Source organism: Neofelis nebulosa, chromosome 6 (genome assembly GCF_028018385.1).
Source record: "Neofelis nebulosa isolate mNeoNeb1 chromosome 6, mNeoNeb1.pri, whole genome shotgun sequence".
In the NCBI taxonomy this organism is placed as follows: Eukaryota; Metazoa; Chordata; class Mammalia; order Carnivora; family Felidae; genus Neofelis; species Neofelis nebulosa.
Genome location: NC_080787.1, coordinates 93,093,695 through 93,113,235, shown reverse-complemented (window position 1 = coordinate 93,113,235; position 19,541 = coordinate 93,093,695). Strand labels below are relative to the sequence as shown.

Sequence of the window (19,541 nt, the reverse complement as noted above, 5' to 3'; positions counted from 1 at the left end):
TCAGATTCTATGTCTCCCTCTTCCTCTGACCCTCCCCTGTTCATGCTCTCTCTCTGTCTCAAAAATAAATAAATGTTAAAAAAAAAAAATTAAAAAATTTAAATTTTATACTCTTACTTGCCAATCTAAAAATTCCACTTCCCTTTGGTAAACTACTGACCAGAATTTTAGAGCTCTGATCACATAAATGTATCATCATATAATAATTTCTGATGTGTGAGCTTTTAAAATTAACTGTGATTCTCATTTTTAAATTGTTTATTTTGTTGAAGATAGAAAATCAAATATATTTTAAAAAGTCAGGATGTGGGATCAAGGAGGACAGCCTTGGCAGCAATGGCCCTTGAACCAACAACAGTGGATGCAGTCGTTCCAGCACCAGCAAGATCCAAGTAAGGAAATCAGTTGAATTTGGAAATTGGGAAAGGGGAGATAGAAATGAGTGGGAGATAGGTGATGGGATTAAGGCAAATGGAATTGGAATTGGTTTATTGGATCGTTTTATGACCAAAATATAATCTTGTCTCATGAATAATACTGCCATAGCATACATATTAGGGAATGAATTTTTCTTTAGAAGACTTCCTCAAAGAGTAGAAAGAAAGCTTTATGAAAATTATACATTTTTAAAACTGATTTAGTTCTTATTTTTCTAAAGAAAGAGGAAAATCTTCCTTAAATGTGTTGCTTAAGTAAAGCATATTTCTGTTGTTCATTACGTAGCTCATAGTCAACTGAAGGTATGCTATATATATCATTTAAATTTTTCTTTTTATTATGGAATATTTCAAGCATATATGGATGTGGAAAAGAGTGAGGGAGCCCCTTTTTATTACTTAGCTTTCATAGTTGTTAACTCATGGCCAGTTTTGCTTCATTGATAAGACCTCTTCCACTGTCCTGCCTTTACTGGGTTAATCTGATTCTATTTCTTTTTTTAATAGCTACATAACATTCTATTATAATACTATAAATTAGTAAATCACTTTTGGATGATTGTAGCTTTGTACTTTTTGAAATAATTATCATAATTTTGTATACATATCATTGCATTGTTACATGTCCAGTTATTTTCTGAAGAAAAAAAAATCCAGGAACTAGGTTTGTTATACCACTGTCAGCACATTTGAAAAGTTTTGGATACACACTGCCCAGGTTCAGCTCCACATGGTTTATGCCAGCCTATGTTTCCACCAAAATGTATGAGAATACCTATTTAATCTTTACTGCAATGTGAAAAACTGTCTTATTCTACTTTGTTTCCTTTATTAATAATATTAGATCTTAAAATGTTAAGCATAGATATTGGAGAAGGAAGAGGACCTTTAAGATAGTGAGGCAATACATTTTGAGTAAAGAATGGCTAAGAAGTTGCTAAGAAGATCTATTTTGACTAGAGAAGGGAGCCTTAGCTAAAGGGTGACTGTGAGGATGAGCAGAGATAGATAGTTGTATTCATCCTAAGTCTACAGGATCCGTTGTGGGCCTGGATAGGGTATGTTTGAGGAAGAAATTCGTGAGTTTGATCATTTGTTTTTATAGTAATTAAAAAAAAAAAAACAAGAAGGAAAGAAGACTTTTAAAAGACTCCATAAACTAAGGTACAGGGGATAAATTTCTTATGAGTTAATATTAGAAGCCAGTTAAGAGTGATTTTGTGGCATTGTTTTCCAGAAGTCTTCTATTATTTTGTACCTGAATGTGGGTTGTTTTCTAAGCATCCTTTCAGCCATAACCAATTTAATATTTAAAATCTGCAATATTTAAAAACTCTAGTAAGGAATAACTGAGATACTAGTTTTACATAGAGGCACTGTTCTTTTAGCTCTTACATTCTGAATGGTAACTTCTGCTGTGTTCAACTGTGTTAGGTCAGATTGACTGGGCTGCATTGGCTCAAGCTTGGATTGCTCAAAGAGAAGCTTCAGGGCAGCAAAGTATGGTAGAACAACCACCAGGAATGATGCCAAATGGACAAGATATGCCTACAATGGAATCTGGTCCAAACAATCATGGGAGTTTTCAAGGGGATTCAAACTTTAACAGAATGTGGCAACCAGGTTTGTTGTTTCATGTTATCTGGATTTTAGGACTATTTTTAAAATAAAATGAGGATTAAATAAATTGTTTAATTTGCTTAGTTTTATGACTTCTTGAAATTGATGCTCCTTAAAGAATAGGCAGTTTCATTTAGATTTGACCTTGAAATTTTGTGGTTAAAATTATTCTGTACTCAATCTGCTAGCATTGTGGCACTCAGTTTGATTCTTTTCTTGGTTCTTCATTCCTAGGCTGACAGGGGCTGGGAACACTGGAAACCTCACTTGGCATCTAGGGAAGAGAGCATTCTATGTCTCTCTGTTGCAACCTCTGGCCTTTTCAGAAGCAGCACTGGCAGAGCAAAACATGTCTAGCCTCTAATTAAAGAAATATTGTGTCACTAAGTGACAAATTAGTCTGTCAAATATACTCTGCCCCTACCATCCACCCATCTTTTTCTTTCCTTTTTTTTTCCAGATAGTGAAGATCTTCCATAAGTTTTTATATGTTTTATTTTTTTGTTTGTTCATTTGCTTTTTTACTTCACAGTATGATTTAGATTTCTTGATGCTAATTCAGTTTTCCATGTCTTGTGTTATTATTTTGAATAGTCACTTGAAAATATTTATAGAGGAATCTTACATTTGAGTGTGCTGATGATGAAGTTTTAATCTCCCTTTCCCTATTAATACTTCTTAATGTTTCTCAGTGTAAGAATGGAAAACTCAGGAAGTGATCCTCTAACATCACTTTTAAAAGAATAATGAATATTCTAATCTTTGATACTCTGAGGTAGTTTATTTCTAGTTTTCTTGAAGCTACACCAAATTTCCCCAAGTTTGAAAATGTTTTGGTTCCCAAGTTCTAGTTCATAAATGACTCACCCTGGCATTCCTACTCTCCAACTTTGTTCTACTGGTTTTCTTTGTGACCTGGGCAGGTGATTAACCTCTGTGTGCCTCAGTTTTCCCTCCTGAAATTGGCAAAGATAATACCTGATTTCTCCCTACCTCACAGGGATGTTGTGAGGATAAATGTGTTCATGCAAGAAAGATACTATATATAAAATCTCAAGGTGTTATTTTTTATGGTATTGTTACTGGACAGAAATAGAAAAAGTCAACAAAAAAAAAATGCTTTGGATTTTGTTACATTATTAAAAATAATTTTGGTCATTTGATTTCTATATGTTTAGGATATGAATTAGAGTGGAGTTAGTTCATTTGAATTATTTACTAGTTTAATTAATTGCTTATTTTTAAGATATACAAGAGGAATTTGACCCAAGAAGTCATAAATTTTTAAATCTGTTTCTTTGCTGAAAACTCTTTCTTGAGATCTTAAAAATTTGTGATGTTGTTATAACCCCCTGTTGAATGTTTTTATGCCTAAATCCTAAATAGAATGGGGAATGCATCAGCAGCCCCCACACCCCCCTCCAGATCAGCCATGGATGCCACCAACACCAGGCCCAATGGACATTGTTCCTCCTTCCGAAGACAGCAACAGTCAGGACAGTGGGGAATTTGCCCCTGACAACAGGCATATATTTAACCAGAACAATCACAACTTTGGTGGACCACCCGATAATTTTGCAGTGGGGCCAGTGAACCAGTTTGACTATCAGGTGAAAGATATTTTGTTGCTTTAATATTGTAGATGTGCACGTAATCCATTCTTTGGAAGTGTCTCATCAAGAGTACCTAAGATCTGTGTTTCACTTTTCAGTCTTGTACAGATAAGCACATATTATGTCTCAGAAAAATTCTCAATTTTTGAGTATTAAAATCATTAGATTTTTTTTTTCTGGTGTCTGATATGCTTAGGAGAATGATATAAAGGATCGTTAGGGAAAAATTTGGATAAAAAGGAAAATGTGTAAGTGCAATAGCTATATGATGTTTTGTTTTCTAATTTATAATTTCAAAATGGTATATTTAAATGTTGAATAAAGTTTAGAAAATGCACAGTAGTTGAATACATTATTTGTCAATAATAGATCATGGATAAGACATGAATAAAATACATGAAGAACATAGATCATCTTCCTAAATGCAGTTCCTTCTGCTATATAGAATTATGACTTTTTCCTTCTGCTATAGAGAATTATTACTTTTTCTAGTGTTGTCATTTTTTTTTCCATTCTGACATGACATGTTAATGAAATTGTACATAATTTCCTTTGTAGCATCTAATTCATTCCTAGGGACATAGAACTCTATGGGAAATAGTATTGTTATGTGGGGCTTTATTTTCTCTAATCACTCTGCCAAGGGTCCACCCTCAAATTATAGTGCTAGATAATCATTTTGAAATAACTGATTGTAGTTGTTACCTTATAAACTGAGCTATCATGATTTAAAATTTTGAAAAAACTCAGACATTATTTCACTACTTGTATTAATAATGGACATAAATTGTAAACAGTATGCACCTTGAGACAGTAATCCTCAATCATATGTATTCAGATACTTATTGTGTATACTCGTACTTGGTATACAGATATGACAGTGTTTGTTTGGTTTTGGTTTTGAAGAAATGTAGTGGCAGGGAGCTTCTACTTACACCCCATTATCTTGATAAACCCCCATGCTAACAAGACAGAGTTCTGTTGGCAATGGGCTTATTAGAAAAGCCTCTGAAAATAGGAAAATTGCAAAAAAATATTTAATGATTCCATAACTTTTATTTTGTTTAAAATAGATAATATTTCTTGCAAGATTATAGAAACAACTAAAGTTCATAAGAAATAAGTTGGAATTGATTTAAAAAAACATCCTGTATTTTCTAGTTATATAAAAACTGACATTTGATTTCATGGTAGTAGAAGGATTATTTTATAAAAGGTCATATATATATATCTTTTTCTATATTTATTGAAAATAGTGTATTAGCTGAATTTTAGATGACTCTTTGCATTTACATAGGCAGAACATCTTTATCTTTCTTAAGAAAAGTAAGCCTAAGTTCTTGGGGCTACAGAAATATCGGTGGATATTAGAACCATGGAATTCTTGGATTTGCTGCACACATGGATTTCTACTGTCCCAGTTCATAACACACGTGTGTCCCAGAGAGTATATTGTATTAATGTGAAGAAAAATAAACTGCAATACTCTTTCAGCATGGGGCTGCTTTTGGTCCACCGCAAGGTGGATTTCATCCTCCTTATTGGCAACCAGGACCTCCAGGACCTCCAGCACCTCCCCAGAATCGAAGAGAAAGGCCATCATCATTCAGGGATCGGCAGCGTTCACCTATTGCACTTCCTGTGAAGCAGGAGCCTCCACAAATTGGTAGCTATTTAAGTTTAGTGACCACAATTGGCATGATTTCTTGATCATGTATAAAGGATGTCTTGTTTTCTTAAATTGTTCTGACACTTCTGATATGTTAGGAATTGATAGTTTAAAATCCTATCATTTTATAGTCATAATCCTTAACATTACAAAAAAGTTGATGGTCTAAAATATGAAAAGTTCTGAATAATTTTTTTTAAAATAAATCATTATCTGAAACTACAGATTTTGTGATGAATAATAAATTTATCATAGCTGTTGCATTTTGATATTTTCTTCTGTGTTGGCAGTTTGGTACATTATGCCAGTATATGAACAGTTCCCTCTTTTAAAACCTCTTAATTGTTCTCTGTCTCTGGTCTCTTTCCACTCTCAGTTAATCTGATATGCTGCTGCCAGATTAATTTTCCTTTGGTTATTTCACTTACCAGAAATATTTTGGCAGAAGATAGAACTTTTTTCCTTTTTCTTTTTTTTTTCTTTTTATGAGAGAGAGAGAATGTGAGCCTGGGAGAGGGAGAGACGGAGAGAATCTTAACCAGGCTCCATGCCCAGCACGGAGCCTGACATGGGGCTTGATCCCACAACTATGAGATGAGATTGTGATCTGAGCCGAAATCAGGAGTTGGACGCCTAGTGCTTAAACGTGGGGCTTAAACTCACAACCACAAGATCAAGAGTTGTACATTCTACCGAATGAGCCATCCAGGCACCCTTGAAGATTTAAATTTTTAATATAGTATAACTAATTTATGTCTAATGACATGTTGTAAACTTAAACTTTGTATCTAGAAATCCAAATCCAATACTTAATATACCATAACATTTAAGTCTTTCCTTTTTATCACAAAGTAGACATGATAGGAAGATTCTAACTTCTTTTTTAACTTACGGAATCATAGTTATTCACATGAATTCTCATTGTGAAAAATAGACTTGTGCTTTTGTTTGACTCTGTTCTGTTTTTATATTTTAAGAAGCAGTGTAGTATAAAAGTTTGGCTTGGAATTAGCCCACATCACTACTACTGGCTTTTTAATTTTGAATACATCATTAAGCTTTTTGGACTTGAGGTTTCTTATTTGTAAGAGAGACTGAATAATAGTAGTGGTTTTTTTTTTTGTTTTTTTTTTTTAGAATTAAGTGAGATGATCGTTTAATGTGCTTTCATAGTGTCCTGGCTTGTCATAAACATTAAGACAATGTTCACAAAGGGCCTGGCTGAGGTCACGATCTCGCGGTCCGTGAGTTCGAGCCCCGCGTCAGGCTCTGGGCTGATGGCTCGGAGCCTGGAGCCTGTTTCCGATTCTGTGTCTCCCTCTCTCTCTGCCCCTCCCCCGTTCATGCTCTGTCTCTCTCTGTCCCAAAAATAAATAAAAAAACGTTGAAAAAAAAAAAAAGGGCCTGGCTGGCTCAGTTGGTAGAATATGTGACTCTCGATCTCACGGTTGTGAGTTTAAGCCCCACGTGGGGCGTGGAGCCTACTTTAAAAAACAAAAAAGACCGTATTCACTGCTGCTCTTAAAAATGATCTTAAAGAGAAGCATAATGGTTACTGGGTTGCCTTATCACTGTCTTACTGAAGAATGATAGTTATAAGCACTCAAATGGCACCAGAATTCTTTTATTTCATTTACTCACAAAGTTGGTAGAAATTCAAGAATAAGAAACTCATACATTTATGATTTTTATTAAACTAACTCATAAATATTGTTTTCCATGTGAAACAGATGCAGTAAAACGCAGGACTCTTCCAGCTTGGATTCGAGAAGGTCTTGAAAAAATGGAACGTGAAAAGCAGAAGAAGTTGGAGAAAGAAAGAATGGAACAACAACGTTCACAATTGTCCAAAAAAGAAAAGAAGGCCACAGAAGATGCTGAAGGAGGAGATGGCCCTCGTTTACCTCAGAGAAGTAAATTTGTAAGTGTTAGAGTCACTTGACATGGAACTCCCATGTGATTTGAATGTGAAAATTATTGAAATAAACCAGTAATTTAGTTATAAAAAAGTATTAGAATAATATTCTTGAGATTACTTTTAGTAAATATTTTGAGGATTATGGTTTTTGTTTTTTGATTTTTTTTTTAATGTTTATTTTTGAGAGAGAGAGAGAGAGACAGAGACAGCATGAGCGGGGGAGGGGCAGAGAGAGAGGGAGACACAGAATCAGAAACAGGCTCCAGGCTTTGAGCTGTCAGCACAGAGCCTGACATGGGGCTCACACTCACAGACCACGAGATCATGACCTGAGCCGAAGTCGGACGCTTAACCAACTGAGCCACCCAGGTGCCCTGAGGATTATGTTTTTATAGATGTTGTTATTGAGGGTAGAGTAAGGAGAAAAAGGGGGCAGTGGGTTTATAAAACATTTCTTTCCGGAGAGAAATTACTCATTAGGCTGCTAGATACGTCTTACCTTGAGAAACAAATCCATATTCTCTTGTTGCAGCGCAGCTGATTCCCTAGTGGTGGATTATAAAATGAAACTAAGTTAAAATGGCAAGGGAGAAGGAAATCTGCCTTTTTTGAATATTTAAGTATATGTTTATACCAGAAGATGAATAACTTTCATAGTTTTTGACATGCACGCTGAAAGTAATTAAGTTAAATCTTTAAACCTTCATCAGTTAGATGGTGTGAGTGGCTTAGGAATTTTTTAATTTAGCAGTAATGTGCTCTCAGCTGACATGATAGCCATAGTACTGGCTGGTGTGCAACTCTGGAAACGGGTCTGTCTCCCAATGCCATTTTATGCTTCAGAAATAAATCACAAGGGGACAGCAGGGTAACTAGATTCAAGTAGACATTGGTTTAGCTTAAATTTCATAAATGCTATATAATACTTTCAGTATTTCACAAAAGCACCATGCCAAAGATGTGTTTTTGTTGTGGGTATTATGAAGATAAGAACCAAAAGACTGTCATAATAGTTTGCCTTTTTTTTAAAATGTAATTATTAACTTTTAACATGAAATAGTGGATTTCCAGATTTGATAGGTTTAGGTGTCAAAAAAAGTGTTTGGAGATTATCTTCCCCCTTCTCCCAAATGCTTTTGGGCTTGTGTTACATGTATTCTTCCCCTGGTTCAGATAGTCTTTCCATAGTAGTGTTTCAGTGATCATCTTATGTTTTACTTAGTAGGATTTTTAAGGGTAACTCTAGGATACTTCTTTGCCTGAAGAAGAAGCCCCTTTTTAAGGTGTGCCATCTGGATACTGAAAACCTATAGCCAGAAACAGAGACGAACTCTGGCATTTCCTACATCTGAAGTAGGAAATGATGCATTTCCTACATCTCATTTCTTATCTGTCCATTTTGTAGCAAAAAAGCACATTTTGCTAAGTTTCAAGGCCAGCTAAGATCTGGAAACTGATACAGATCTTTAATTTTAAGTGACATGATTTTAGGTAAACAAGCTTAAATTTGTAGCTATATGAAAGTAACATTGAATAATATAAATGTGGTTTATTTATCCAAAGTTCTACAAGCTACTTATTTCAAGACCATGATAGATAATGGATATTAATTGAGTCAGTCTTGGTATGATATTAATTTTGGTTATTTATACAATAAGTCAAAATTGACTAAGGAAAAAAAATTGAGGGGTGCCTGGGTGGCTCAGTAAGTTAAGCATCCGATTCTTGATTTTGGCTCAGGTTGTGGGATTGAGCCCTGGGTTGGGCTCTGCACAAATGGTGTGGAGCCTGCTTGGGATTCATTCATTCTCTCTCTCTCTCTCTCTCTCTCTCTCTCTCTCTCTCTCTCTCTTGATGTTGCTCTCTCGCTGTCTCTGCCCCCTCCTTCTCCCTCCCCCATCCCTCCCTCCCTGTCTCTCTCTCTCTGCCTCTCTCTCTTGCTCCCTCTTGCTTTCAAAAATAAATAAATAAGCTTTTAAAAAATTTTGAAAAATAATTGATATTCCTAAGCTATCTTGTAATCTTATATTTCCTTTCAGGTAACACTTTATACTACTAAATGAAATCTATAGTACACATTTGTAATGTAATTTAGAGAGAGATTTTATTTTTATATATCTGTTTCATAGACTTTATGGTTTGAAAATAGAATGTGTAAGATAATGATTTTACATTATAAGCATGAATTTGGGCTACCCATACTATTACTTCTTCTAGGATAGTGATGAGGAAGATGAAGACACTGAAAATGTTGAGGCTGCAAGTAGTGGAAAAGTCACCAGAAGTCCATCTCCAGTTCCTCAGGAAGAGCACAGTGAACCAGAGATGACTGAAGAAGAGAAAGAGTATCAAATGGTAGAATGTTAAATTTCTTACCATGTACAGGATTAAAATATTTTTTACTGAAGTATAATTGACATAGAACATTTTGTTACAGGATTTGTTTTGTTTGGAATTTCTAAACTATTAGTTGACTGTTTTAAACGTTTAAACTGTGAACTCATGAAACAATTGCAAAATGTATATTGATATATAGAGATGCTAGGTAATAATGTCTACAATTTATAATAGGAAATCGCTGCTTATGCAGCAGTTATTAAGCATGTTTCCTAATACTGGTGTTGTAAATAAACAGTGCTTTGCTGTATGAGACCCAAGAGAGCATTTATTGATTTATTATTTTCTAAGGTATGTCTTTTGAATACTTAGAAACATTAAAAGACTTCATAGAAAAATAAGTTTAGGAAGCACTGAGTTGAGTACAGTTAAACATGTTTCTTCATTGAAAGACTTAAAGCCTTAAATATCTATAACGTGTACTGTCATTTTCTGAGATTGGGAATATAATATGTTGCATTTCTTCTATTTAAAGACCAGTGATCTTTGGAATGTGTGTAGAAGATGCTGATATAGTGTACTTTCGTTAGCAGATGAGTAATCTGGAGCCCTGAGAGGCTGAAGAACTAATAGTTGGTGTACATTTCAAACAGTTGCTGGTAGCCAAACTAGTGCTAGAATCCAGCTTTTATTTCAAGTCACTTGTACTCTATATTTCAGTAGTCAAGAAAAAAAGGACTTGATCTAACAGAGTGGAATAGCTATCTTTTCCTTCCCCTTAAATTTCACCTTGAGCCGAGGGTTAACGTAAGTTCCTAGGTAATTTAACTAGTGTTGTGCTGCTTACTAATACTGTTATTAAATGAAGGCATCCTCCTTTCAACTTAAAGCATCTATGGAAATTTTTATTGATAGGGGCCTTTTAAAAATATTTTGTGTATAGAATTAGAATTCAATTTCTTTATTATACAGGGAAATTCATACTTTATTTCATGATTTTGAAATTTTCAAAGTTTTTGTATTTTAGAGTAATTTCCAAGATATTCGGTTCCTTGGAATGATATGATCTCTTGTTTAAAAATGTTTTATAAAATGGCTTTGCCTGTTAATTGTTTTTGAAAATATCAAACAGCGTTAGTAACTATAATAATTAAATTAGGAACAATATATATAAATATATAAAATATCCTTCTGTAGATGTTGCTGACAAAAATGCTTCTGACTGAAATTCTACTGGATGTCACAGATGAAGAAATTTATTACGTAGCCAAAGATGCACACCGGAAAGCAACGAAAGGTATATTGTGGGTGTTCTTGGTTTTGTTTTTCTGGGAATATTTTGGTTTTGGTGGCTATTTTGGACTTTTTTTGGTTGTCCCTGCTGAATTCTAGCAGATATTTGAAATATTTTCTTCTTGCATGTTTTTAACTCTCTGGGAAAGGTTAGATTTGTAGGACATCATATTAAAACTGTAGAAGTATTTTTCCTTTTATCCAACTTGCTTGAGCACAAATGAGCAATTATGCTATTTTTTGATGAAATGTATAGTGGAAAATTCTTGATGTTCAATTTATTTCACCTGATTTTTTTTTTATAGATACCATAGTATTTGGTGTATAACTTTTAGTGTAGTTTAGTTTCACTAATGAATTGAATTGTGACCCTTCAGTTTTCACAGTTTACCACTTAAAATTCTTACAGAAGCAAGAGATTCACCCATCCCCACCCCCCATATTCTTGGTAACACTTAAAAAATATACTGAAAGCAAAATTTAAATTAGGGACCATACCTCAAAAATAAAAATACTGATGTACTGGTCAGTATTTTTCATCATTATAAAACAATTTCAGCTCACTTCAGCATTATAATTTCAAGGCCAGACATGCTACTGGTTTAAAATGAATGTTATGTTTTTAATGTTTCTTCTCTCCCCAAAAAGCAGCAATAGTAGTAGATTTAACAATACCATAGACTCTCATGACTATGAAATCGTGGCTATTTGTGTTAACATGTTGTTCCTGTTGTTGATGTGATACAAAGCTCCTGCAAAACAGCTGGCACAGTCCAGTGCACTGGCTTCCCTCACTGGACTCGGTAAGTGTTTTCCTTATTTGTGAGAGGGCCTTAAAGGGAAAATCACACTTACCATGTCTCTCTACATGTTCTGTTTTGAAACTGTACTATTCCTACTCAGTTTATAAACCTAGATTCTAGGGTTATTTCGGTCTCTAAAGGTTTGCCTATTTTTTTTTTTTTTTTTTTTTGACTAAAGCATTCACAGGAATTATTATAAATGTGACTAATTCATAGTTTATTGGGGCGAGCTGTAATAGTTCATTACTTAGCCCTGATTATATTTAAGCTCACTTTCAAAATGATTGCATACATGCCTTAGGGAAGAACCTATCCACTAATGCTGTTAATAGGGGACTTTCATTTAGATTGTGTTGTAGCAAGTTGAGTTTTAACATAGAGGAAAGAGTTTATCTTATAATAGTGTAATAGTAATGATGTGTTCGTAATTTGCTCTTTGCATGATATATTCTCAAGTATATAAAAGCTTGAATTTGCCTTTTCCACATCATTTCAAATTAATCTTTGTGGGGATCAACAGAAATGGGTAGAGCCAAATGCCCATGTGATTTTGTTAATGATTAATTACTATTTAGATCACTTCAGGGTGGGGAGTAGTTTTAGCACATTACCATTTCTGTACCAGTGAGAATTACAGTATTCTAATTTCTTTAGGGAAAAAATACTTTGCATACTACCTGGGATTTCTGAGCTTTGAACAATTAAAAGAATTAATTTTAGAAATATTTTCAGGATCATTGGTAGTTGAATTGACTGTGCTTTAGTGAGGCTCTATTAGTGCCCTGTTAAATGGTTTTGTTGGTTAGTATGGACAGTAAAACAGAACTGTTATCACGGTTCCTTTATGGTGAGAAATACAAATATTTCAGAAAGAATGAGATACTGTCAATTTTCACGAGGGTTCTCTGAACTCCCTTACAAATTGGAATTATACTCCTCCCCACCCCGAATAAGCATATTCTTCCAAGAAAAGGCAATGAAAAAAAATTAGCTTTCTTCTCAGACCTTAAAAATTTTTTAGTGTCTAGAATAATTTTTCCATATGATAGACTGAACTTTATGTACACAGGTGGACTGGGTGGTTATGGATCAGGAGACAGTGAAGATGAGAGGAGTGACAGAGGCTCTGAGTCATCTGACACTGATGATGAGGAGTTACGGCACCGAATCCGGCAAAAACAGGAAGCTTTTTGGAGAAAAGAAAAAGAACAGCAGCTGTTACATGATAAACAGATGGAAGGTATATCTTTTAGACTCACTTAATTTTTGTCCAGTTTTATTTGTATTTCTTTTTATTTTTTAACCAACCTAACAATATCGAGGGTAGGCTTGAGGTTAGAATATAGATAACATGTGATGTGACTAAAACTAAGGTTTTTGGCTTATTTGCAGTTTTTATGAAACTTAAAATTAATCGTATTCAAAATATGTAAAAGGTGAACTTTGTCTTGTTTTGTAAGACATTAATTTCAATAGCTATAAGTTGTCATTTAATGTATTTTTTCTTTCTAAAGTTTTCAAAATGAAAAAGAAGACTTTTGAAATGGCGGAAATGTATTTGTAAAACTATTGAAAAGTAATTTGTAGTTAGAATATTTAATGCGTAGCTAGCATATTTAAGGAAATAGAGGACTTTCTACAGAAAGGTTTTTTTTAAACATTTATTTATTTTTGAAAGACAGAGCGTGAGCCCGGGAGGGGCAGACAGAGAGGGAGACAGAATATGAAACAGGCTCCAGGCTCTGAGCTGTCAGCACAGAGCCTGACGAGGGGCTCGAACCCATGAGCTGCAAGATCCTGACCTGAGCCAAAGACGGAAGCTCAACCAACTGAGCCACCCAGGCGCCCCTTTATAGAAGTTTTCAAATGTAAAATACTATCCATGACTGTAGTTTTGTATAGTTTACATAATGGTATTAGGAATACTGAAAGAGTGTTTTGAATTTTTTGGAAAAATCATACTTGGACAAGGAAATTAAGAGTTAGCAGTCAAAAATTTCCTGTCAATTAACCTTTAAGTTGCCTTTTGAGACAAAAAGGAAATCTTTTCCAGTTGCTTCACATGTACCTTTCCACTTTGACACTCTTTTCTTATATTGTCCAGGAGCATAGATAACCCTATAGGTGGTTATTGAACACTTGAAATATACCAAGTTTAAGTATGCTATAGGTATAAAATAGACTAGATTTGAAAGATTTTATATACATACATATATATATATACATATATATGTATGTATATATATTTGAAATGATATTTTTAATATTTGGGGTTAATAAACTATTGAAATTAAGGTCATCTGTTTTTATTTTCTTAATGTAGCCACTAGAAAAGTTTGAATACTTACGTGGCTTGTATTCTGTTTCTGTTAAACAGTGCTGTTCTCCTGTTACCATTTGATAGTTTGAAATCTGATAGTTGAGGGATTTTTTGGTCATACATTTGACTTTTCATAGTATTTTTTCTTTTTCTGTTTCAGAAGAAAAGCAACAAACAGAAAGGGTTACAAAAGAGATGAATGAATTTATCCATAAAGAGCAAAATAGTTTATCACTACTAGAAGCAAGAGAAGCAGACGGTGATGTGGTTAATGAAAAGAAAAGAACTCCAAATGAAACTACGTCAGTTTTAGAACCAAAAAAAGAGCATAAAGAAAAAGAGAAACAAGGAAGGAGTAGATCAGGAAGTTCTAGTAGTGGTAGTTCCAGTAGCAATAGCAGAACTAGTAGTACTAGTAGTACTGTCTCTAGCTCTTCATACAGTTCTAGCTCAGGTAGTAGTCGCACTTCTTCTCGGTCTTCTTCTCCTAAAAGGAAAAAGAGACATAGCAGGAGTAGATCTCCAACAATTAAAGCTAGACGGAGTAGAAGTAGAAGTTACTCTCGCAGAATAAAAATAGAGAGCAATAGGGCTAGAGTCAAGATTAGAGATAGGAGAAGATCTAATAGAAATAGCATTGAGAGAGAAAGACGAAGAAATCGGAGTCCTTCTCGAGAGAGACGTAGAAGTAGAAGCCGCTCAAGGGATAGGCGAACTAATCGGTCCAGTCGCAGTAGGAGTCGAGATAGGCGTAAAATTGATGATCAACGTGGAAATCTTAGTGGGAGCAGTCATAAGCATAAAGGTGAGGCTAAAGAACAGGAGAGAAAAAAGGAGAGGAGCCGAAGTATAGATAAAGATAGGAAAAAGAAAGACAAAGAAAGGGAACGTGAACAGGATAAGAGAAAAGAGAAACAAAAAAGGGAAGAAAAAGATTTTAAGTTCAGTAGTCAGGATGATAGGTTAAAAAGGAAACGAGAAAGCGAAAGAACATTCTCTAGGAGTGGTTCTATATCTGTTAAAATCATCCGACATGATTCTAGACAGGATAGTAAGAAAAGTACTACCAAAGATAGTAAAAAACATTCAGGCTCTGATTCTAGTGGAAGGAGCAGTTCTGAATCTCCAGGAAGTAGCAAAGAAAAGAAGGCTAAGAAGCCTAAACATAGTCGATCGCGATCCATGGAGAAATCTCAAAGGTCTGGTAAGAAGGCAAGCCGCAAACACAAGTCTAAGTCCCGATCAAGGTAGTATACTTTTTAAAGTATTTTGTCTGATTTTTAAAAAAATTTGACTGAATTTATTCAAAGTTGAAAGTGTCCTTTCTCTCTCTCTCTTTAATAAACTCAGTTTGGTACTTGATAAATGATCATAGTCTTAAGTAACTTTAGAAATCCTATATAATAATATTTATTTAAAAATTGCAGATTCTTTAGTTTAAAATACATTTTTATTTTTAAATTTGTCTTTTCCCTTTTTTTTTCCAGATCAACAACCCCTCCCCGTCGTAAACGCTGAGGAATGATGTGGCAAGGATGCCATGATGTTTAAAAAATTCCATGAGTTTTAAGGGCTTGTCTCATTATAGAGGCACATTGTGGCTGTGTAGGTGAAACCAGAATCTTTTTTTTTTTTTTTTTTAAATCTGTAAATAGGTGTACTTTTTCCAAATGCTGCTCCAAGTTACTTAATAGGATTTCTTTGTATTACATTTTTTTCAAAAAATAGTGCTTAATAAGACTATAAACATGCCATTCTCTTTCAGCTGTAATGTTCTTAAAATTATTCTTGAATGTACTGTGATGTCAATAAAGCTCTTCAGTTCATTTTTGTTAACCTCTTGCACCTTAATTTTATGATTTTAATCTAAGGAACGTACTTTTATAAAAAGGCAGCTGGAATTTTGTATAACAGGTTTTAAAGGTACTTCCTCTCATCTCCCCCAAAGAAAATGGTTTTAACTTAATAGTTTGTCAAAGTTTGTAAACTGTACCCATGGATTTTTTTGTCAAATTCCAACTTTTAAGGGTGTGGAAGAGGGCCAAAAATAGATCTTTACTTTTCATTTGGAAACATTTGACAGGTTTCTAAACTTTTCTTCCTATTTTGAGGATTTTTGAGTAATATATTCTCTGTGTATAAAGTATGGTTTACTTCTGTACAGTGAAATTGCTGGAATCAATCAAGCCAGTGCACATAAGAAACAGTTGTGTTTGACCCTCATAGTCAAGTCTGGAACTCTATTCTGCAGTTATCCACTTCTGTTTTAGAAGCATATTTTAAACACTGGGTTACTACAGAAATAAGACTCACAATCCAATATATTTATTTATATTTTTAAAATATGACCTCAACTCAGTGGAGGAATGCTGTATTATGCAGGTTTGTGTCAATTTCATAACATTAAAATGGTCTGGTTTTGTCAGTTTCTTAACAGTTATGATCAGTGAGTGGTCTAGCTATTTAAGACAGTCATAACTTACAAGTAAAATGAGGCTCTGCAGGCATTTAAATGCTCAACTGCTTTCAGGGTCTGTTTTACGTGATTATTCAGTTTTGCAACAATAGATACTTCTCTGAAAACAAATGCTTTTAAGTTTTAATTTAAAAAGAAAAGAGCAGGTGCAGGTCACAGGAAAGTTTTAAAGTATGCCTTCTTACCAGCAATAGTTCATTTTAAAATAAGCCAGAGTTTTGCCATGATCAGTGTTTCTTCAATGAAGGTAGAAATAGATTTGTAAGTGTGCTCTTGTACCTCTGCATAGGTTCTTAAATAATTTTGAGCAGTTATGCATTTATCTAGAGGAAATAAATCAACTGTGAATAAATGCATGTTTACCAAAATGGTTGTTTTACAGTGCATTTAGTTCTGATATTTATAAAGTTGATATTTCACAGAATAACTTTTAAATAGTTTGGAATTCTATATAGTTTAGACATCAGTCACATGTGGAGACAAAATGAAAATGTGCAATATTTTTTATGTAGGTGAGCTAACACAGTGTACCTAATTACAGAATTAATTATCAGATTAATTTGTAATAGATAAGTTGTATAACATTTTCATATCTTAAAATGTTTTTTAGATCAATCTTCAGGTGAAATAATATTTTCAAAATAAAATTCTACAGAAAAGTTCTGTTGGCTATGATATGCACATTTTTGGGCAAGATAAATGATTAGAGCCAAAAATAGTATTTGACAGTTTTATTACTCTGCCATAATATGCAAGCTTCTTATTTAAATCTGTAGATATTTTTTAAAACACACTAATGATATATGTGATTATTAGTAGATACATCAGTGTTATAATTAGATACTTAGGTTTTTCAGATTTTTATGGATAATTTAGGGAATTCATCACTTCACTGACATATAATGAAGTATGTTTACCTTAGTGGTAAGATTTTATAAAATAGGGCTTCCGTGACTTGGGATATGAATGCTAACACACATAAGTTAACCAGATACATAACTTGGTTATGAAATCTAAAATGACACCACCACAAAATCAGTTTCAATTTTTGAGACAATCATTGGTCTGAATTGGTTAATAAAACTGTCTTGAGGTTCTCTTAAAGTATTTCTAGTGTATTAATCATACTTGTTTTTGTGGAACGGGGTAAACCACACCATCAAGTGAATAAAATGTAACTTGGAAGAGGTAATGACAAGATTTGTTTGATGAAGGCCCCAAAATATAAATAAAGACTGGTGTGGAATCACAGTGTATATGTTTTCTGCCATTGTAAAATGTCTTGTTTTAGCATCTGTTTAATGGTATAATACACAATAGGTGAACTTCCCAAACATAGTCTCTTTTTTTTTTTTGTTTAGTGTCTAAGTCATTGTTTCTTCAAAGAAACAAATGAAGTATAATTAATCAGTAGGAGAGATTTCTTCTTTTCTGTGGGAATTTTTAAAAAGGAATTGTATGAGGTCCAAAGCTCCTGTAATATTGTCTTGGAAACGTTTACATTTTAACGGATTTTTCTTCTCTTATATACATTAAAGTCTATTTTCATTTGTTGAAGTTTCTAAAATGTACTAATCATGGTTTGATGGAAATATTACTAGATCCGTTGAATTGTTCTGACTCTGCTGCTTAATTTATTTTGGACAAATCATTTAAACACAATGGGCTTCAATTTCTTCAACTGTAGAAGGGGGGGATTAGATTATTTTTAAGGTCTTGAATACTTCTAGCTCTTAAAAGTTTTTCAGTTTTAAGTGGAATTTGGCTGTAATGTCTAATCCTGAATGAGAAAATAGGCTTTTTATTAACCCTTATAACTCGTGTGAGGAGTTTCATTTTATACCATAAAGATTTGCCAGATGTGCTCTAGAGTTTTCCTGTAAATATACAAAGATTAAATCTGCCACACTCTGATTATGGTAATGTAAGTAAAGAGGAAATTATCCTGAGTTACCAATTTATGTGTAAATATGAATATTTACCAGTTAAACTCTTGAGCTGATGCAAATTATTTCAAAGGGATAAAGTCATTAGGTGTAAAGGAGTAGTACTTCACACTTAATTTGGAAGAGAGAAGTTTTTATAAAATGGAATTTCAAAATATTAAGTAAATTTTCAGTTTTTATGGTAAAATAAATTGTAGATGCTGGTTTAACAACACATGGGTGAGACACCATAGCAGTGGTCTGGGAAATACTATTCTCCAGCAATGGCCACACACCACATTACAATTGCTAGTCTTTCCAGCACAACTCTGGTTGAAGTGTCATTGGAAAAGGCTTTTCGGTATTTTCAGAGAAAAGTACTATGAGCTAGTTTTGCTTACCTGGACCAAACTGGTGGGTATTCAAGAGGTTTTTGTTTCCTGTCAGTATTAAAGGCAAATCACTGATTGCCTTTGTTGTTGAATTGAAAAGGTAGTGGGGAAGGGCCTGAAGCCCAAGGAAGTGGTACATTCAAATAAAGCATATTTAAATAAAGCTTTTAAACTTTTAAAATCATACTTGCACTTTGCTTTTTCCTTGTATCTGTCATTCCAACAAGTATAACACATGCTAAATGTTCTTTTGTGCCAGAGCTTTGTGCTGTCATTTGGAGAGATGGTCATGTGTCCTGAGAGAGGAACTCTGAAGAGGACATAACTGAAAAATCTGCAGCCACTCTTAGGAAGAGGTCAATATTTTATTAAGAAGCCTTAAGTGAAAGACTATTACTGAGCAAATTTCTGAGTAAATTTCACTAATTCAAGGAATCCTTTACCAAATTGACCCTGCCTGTTGAAAATGTACAATGATTTTTTTTTTTTTTTTTTTTTTTGCCTTGGAAATGTGTCATTGCTCTTACTCAGGGAAGAGCTTTTGTACATTTGGAAGTAAAGTGTTACTTTACTCACCGTTTTAGCTTTCAATGAAGTTTGCCTAGCTCGGGTGATTAATAACCCTACTACATAATGTATGCCCTGTCCAGAATATTGTCAGGTCACTTGAAGAAACTATTTTCAATTTAGACTTCTAGCCCTCTGTGACATTTGAGGGCCTTGAAAGGGGAAACAATT

General features: G+C 33.9%; 1 protein-coding gene across 10 annotated transcripts in view; it reads left to right on the top strand.

Moving 5' to 3' along the window:
* Positions 1-19,398, top strand: part of PNISR (PNN interacting serine and arginine rich protein) — a 28,102-nt gene extending 8,704 nt beyond the window's left edge. For 3 of the 10 annotated variants that reach the window (XM_058734789.1, XM_058734794.1, XM_058734793.1), the window contains 11 exons: positions 277-392; positions 1,872-2,060; positions 3,444-3,667; positions 5,165-5,336; positions 7,070-7,260; positions 9,475-9,612; positions 10,792-10,891; positions 11,637-11,690; positions 12,760-12,930; positions 14,171-15,257; positions 15,498-15,846. In XM_058734789.1, the coding sequence (XP_058590772.1) occupies positions 305-392; positions 1,872-2,060; positions 3,444-3,667; positions 5,165-5,336; positions 7,070-7,260; positions 9,475-9,612; positions 10,792-10,891; positions 11,637-11,690; positions 12,760-12,930; positions 14,171-15,257; positions 15,498-15,528 (2,445 nt within the window). In that variant the 5' untranslated portion in view covers positions 277-304 and the 3' untranslated portion in view covers positions 15,529-15,846. Of the gene's footprint in view, positions 1-272; positions 393-1,871; positions 2,061-2,291; positions 3,221-3,443; positions 3,668-5,164; positions 5,337-7,069; positions 7,261-9,474; positions 9,613-10,791; positions 10,892-11,636; positions 11,691-12,759; positions 12,931-14,170; positions 15,258-15,497; positions 15,847-17,847; positions 18,985-19,062 lie in introns of those variants that run through there. The other 7 variants (XM_058734788.1, XM_058734791.1, XM_058734790.1 and 4 more) reach the window with 5 other exon arrangements.
* Positions 19,399-19,541: the final 143 nt, after the last annotated feature.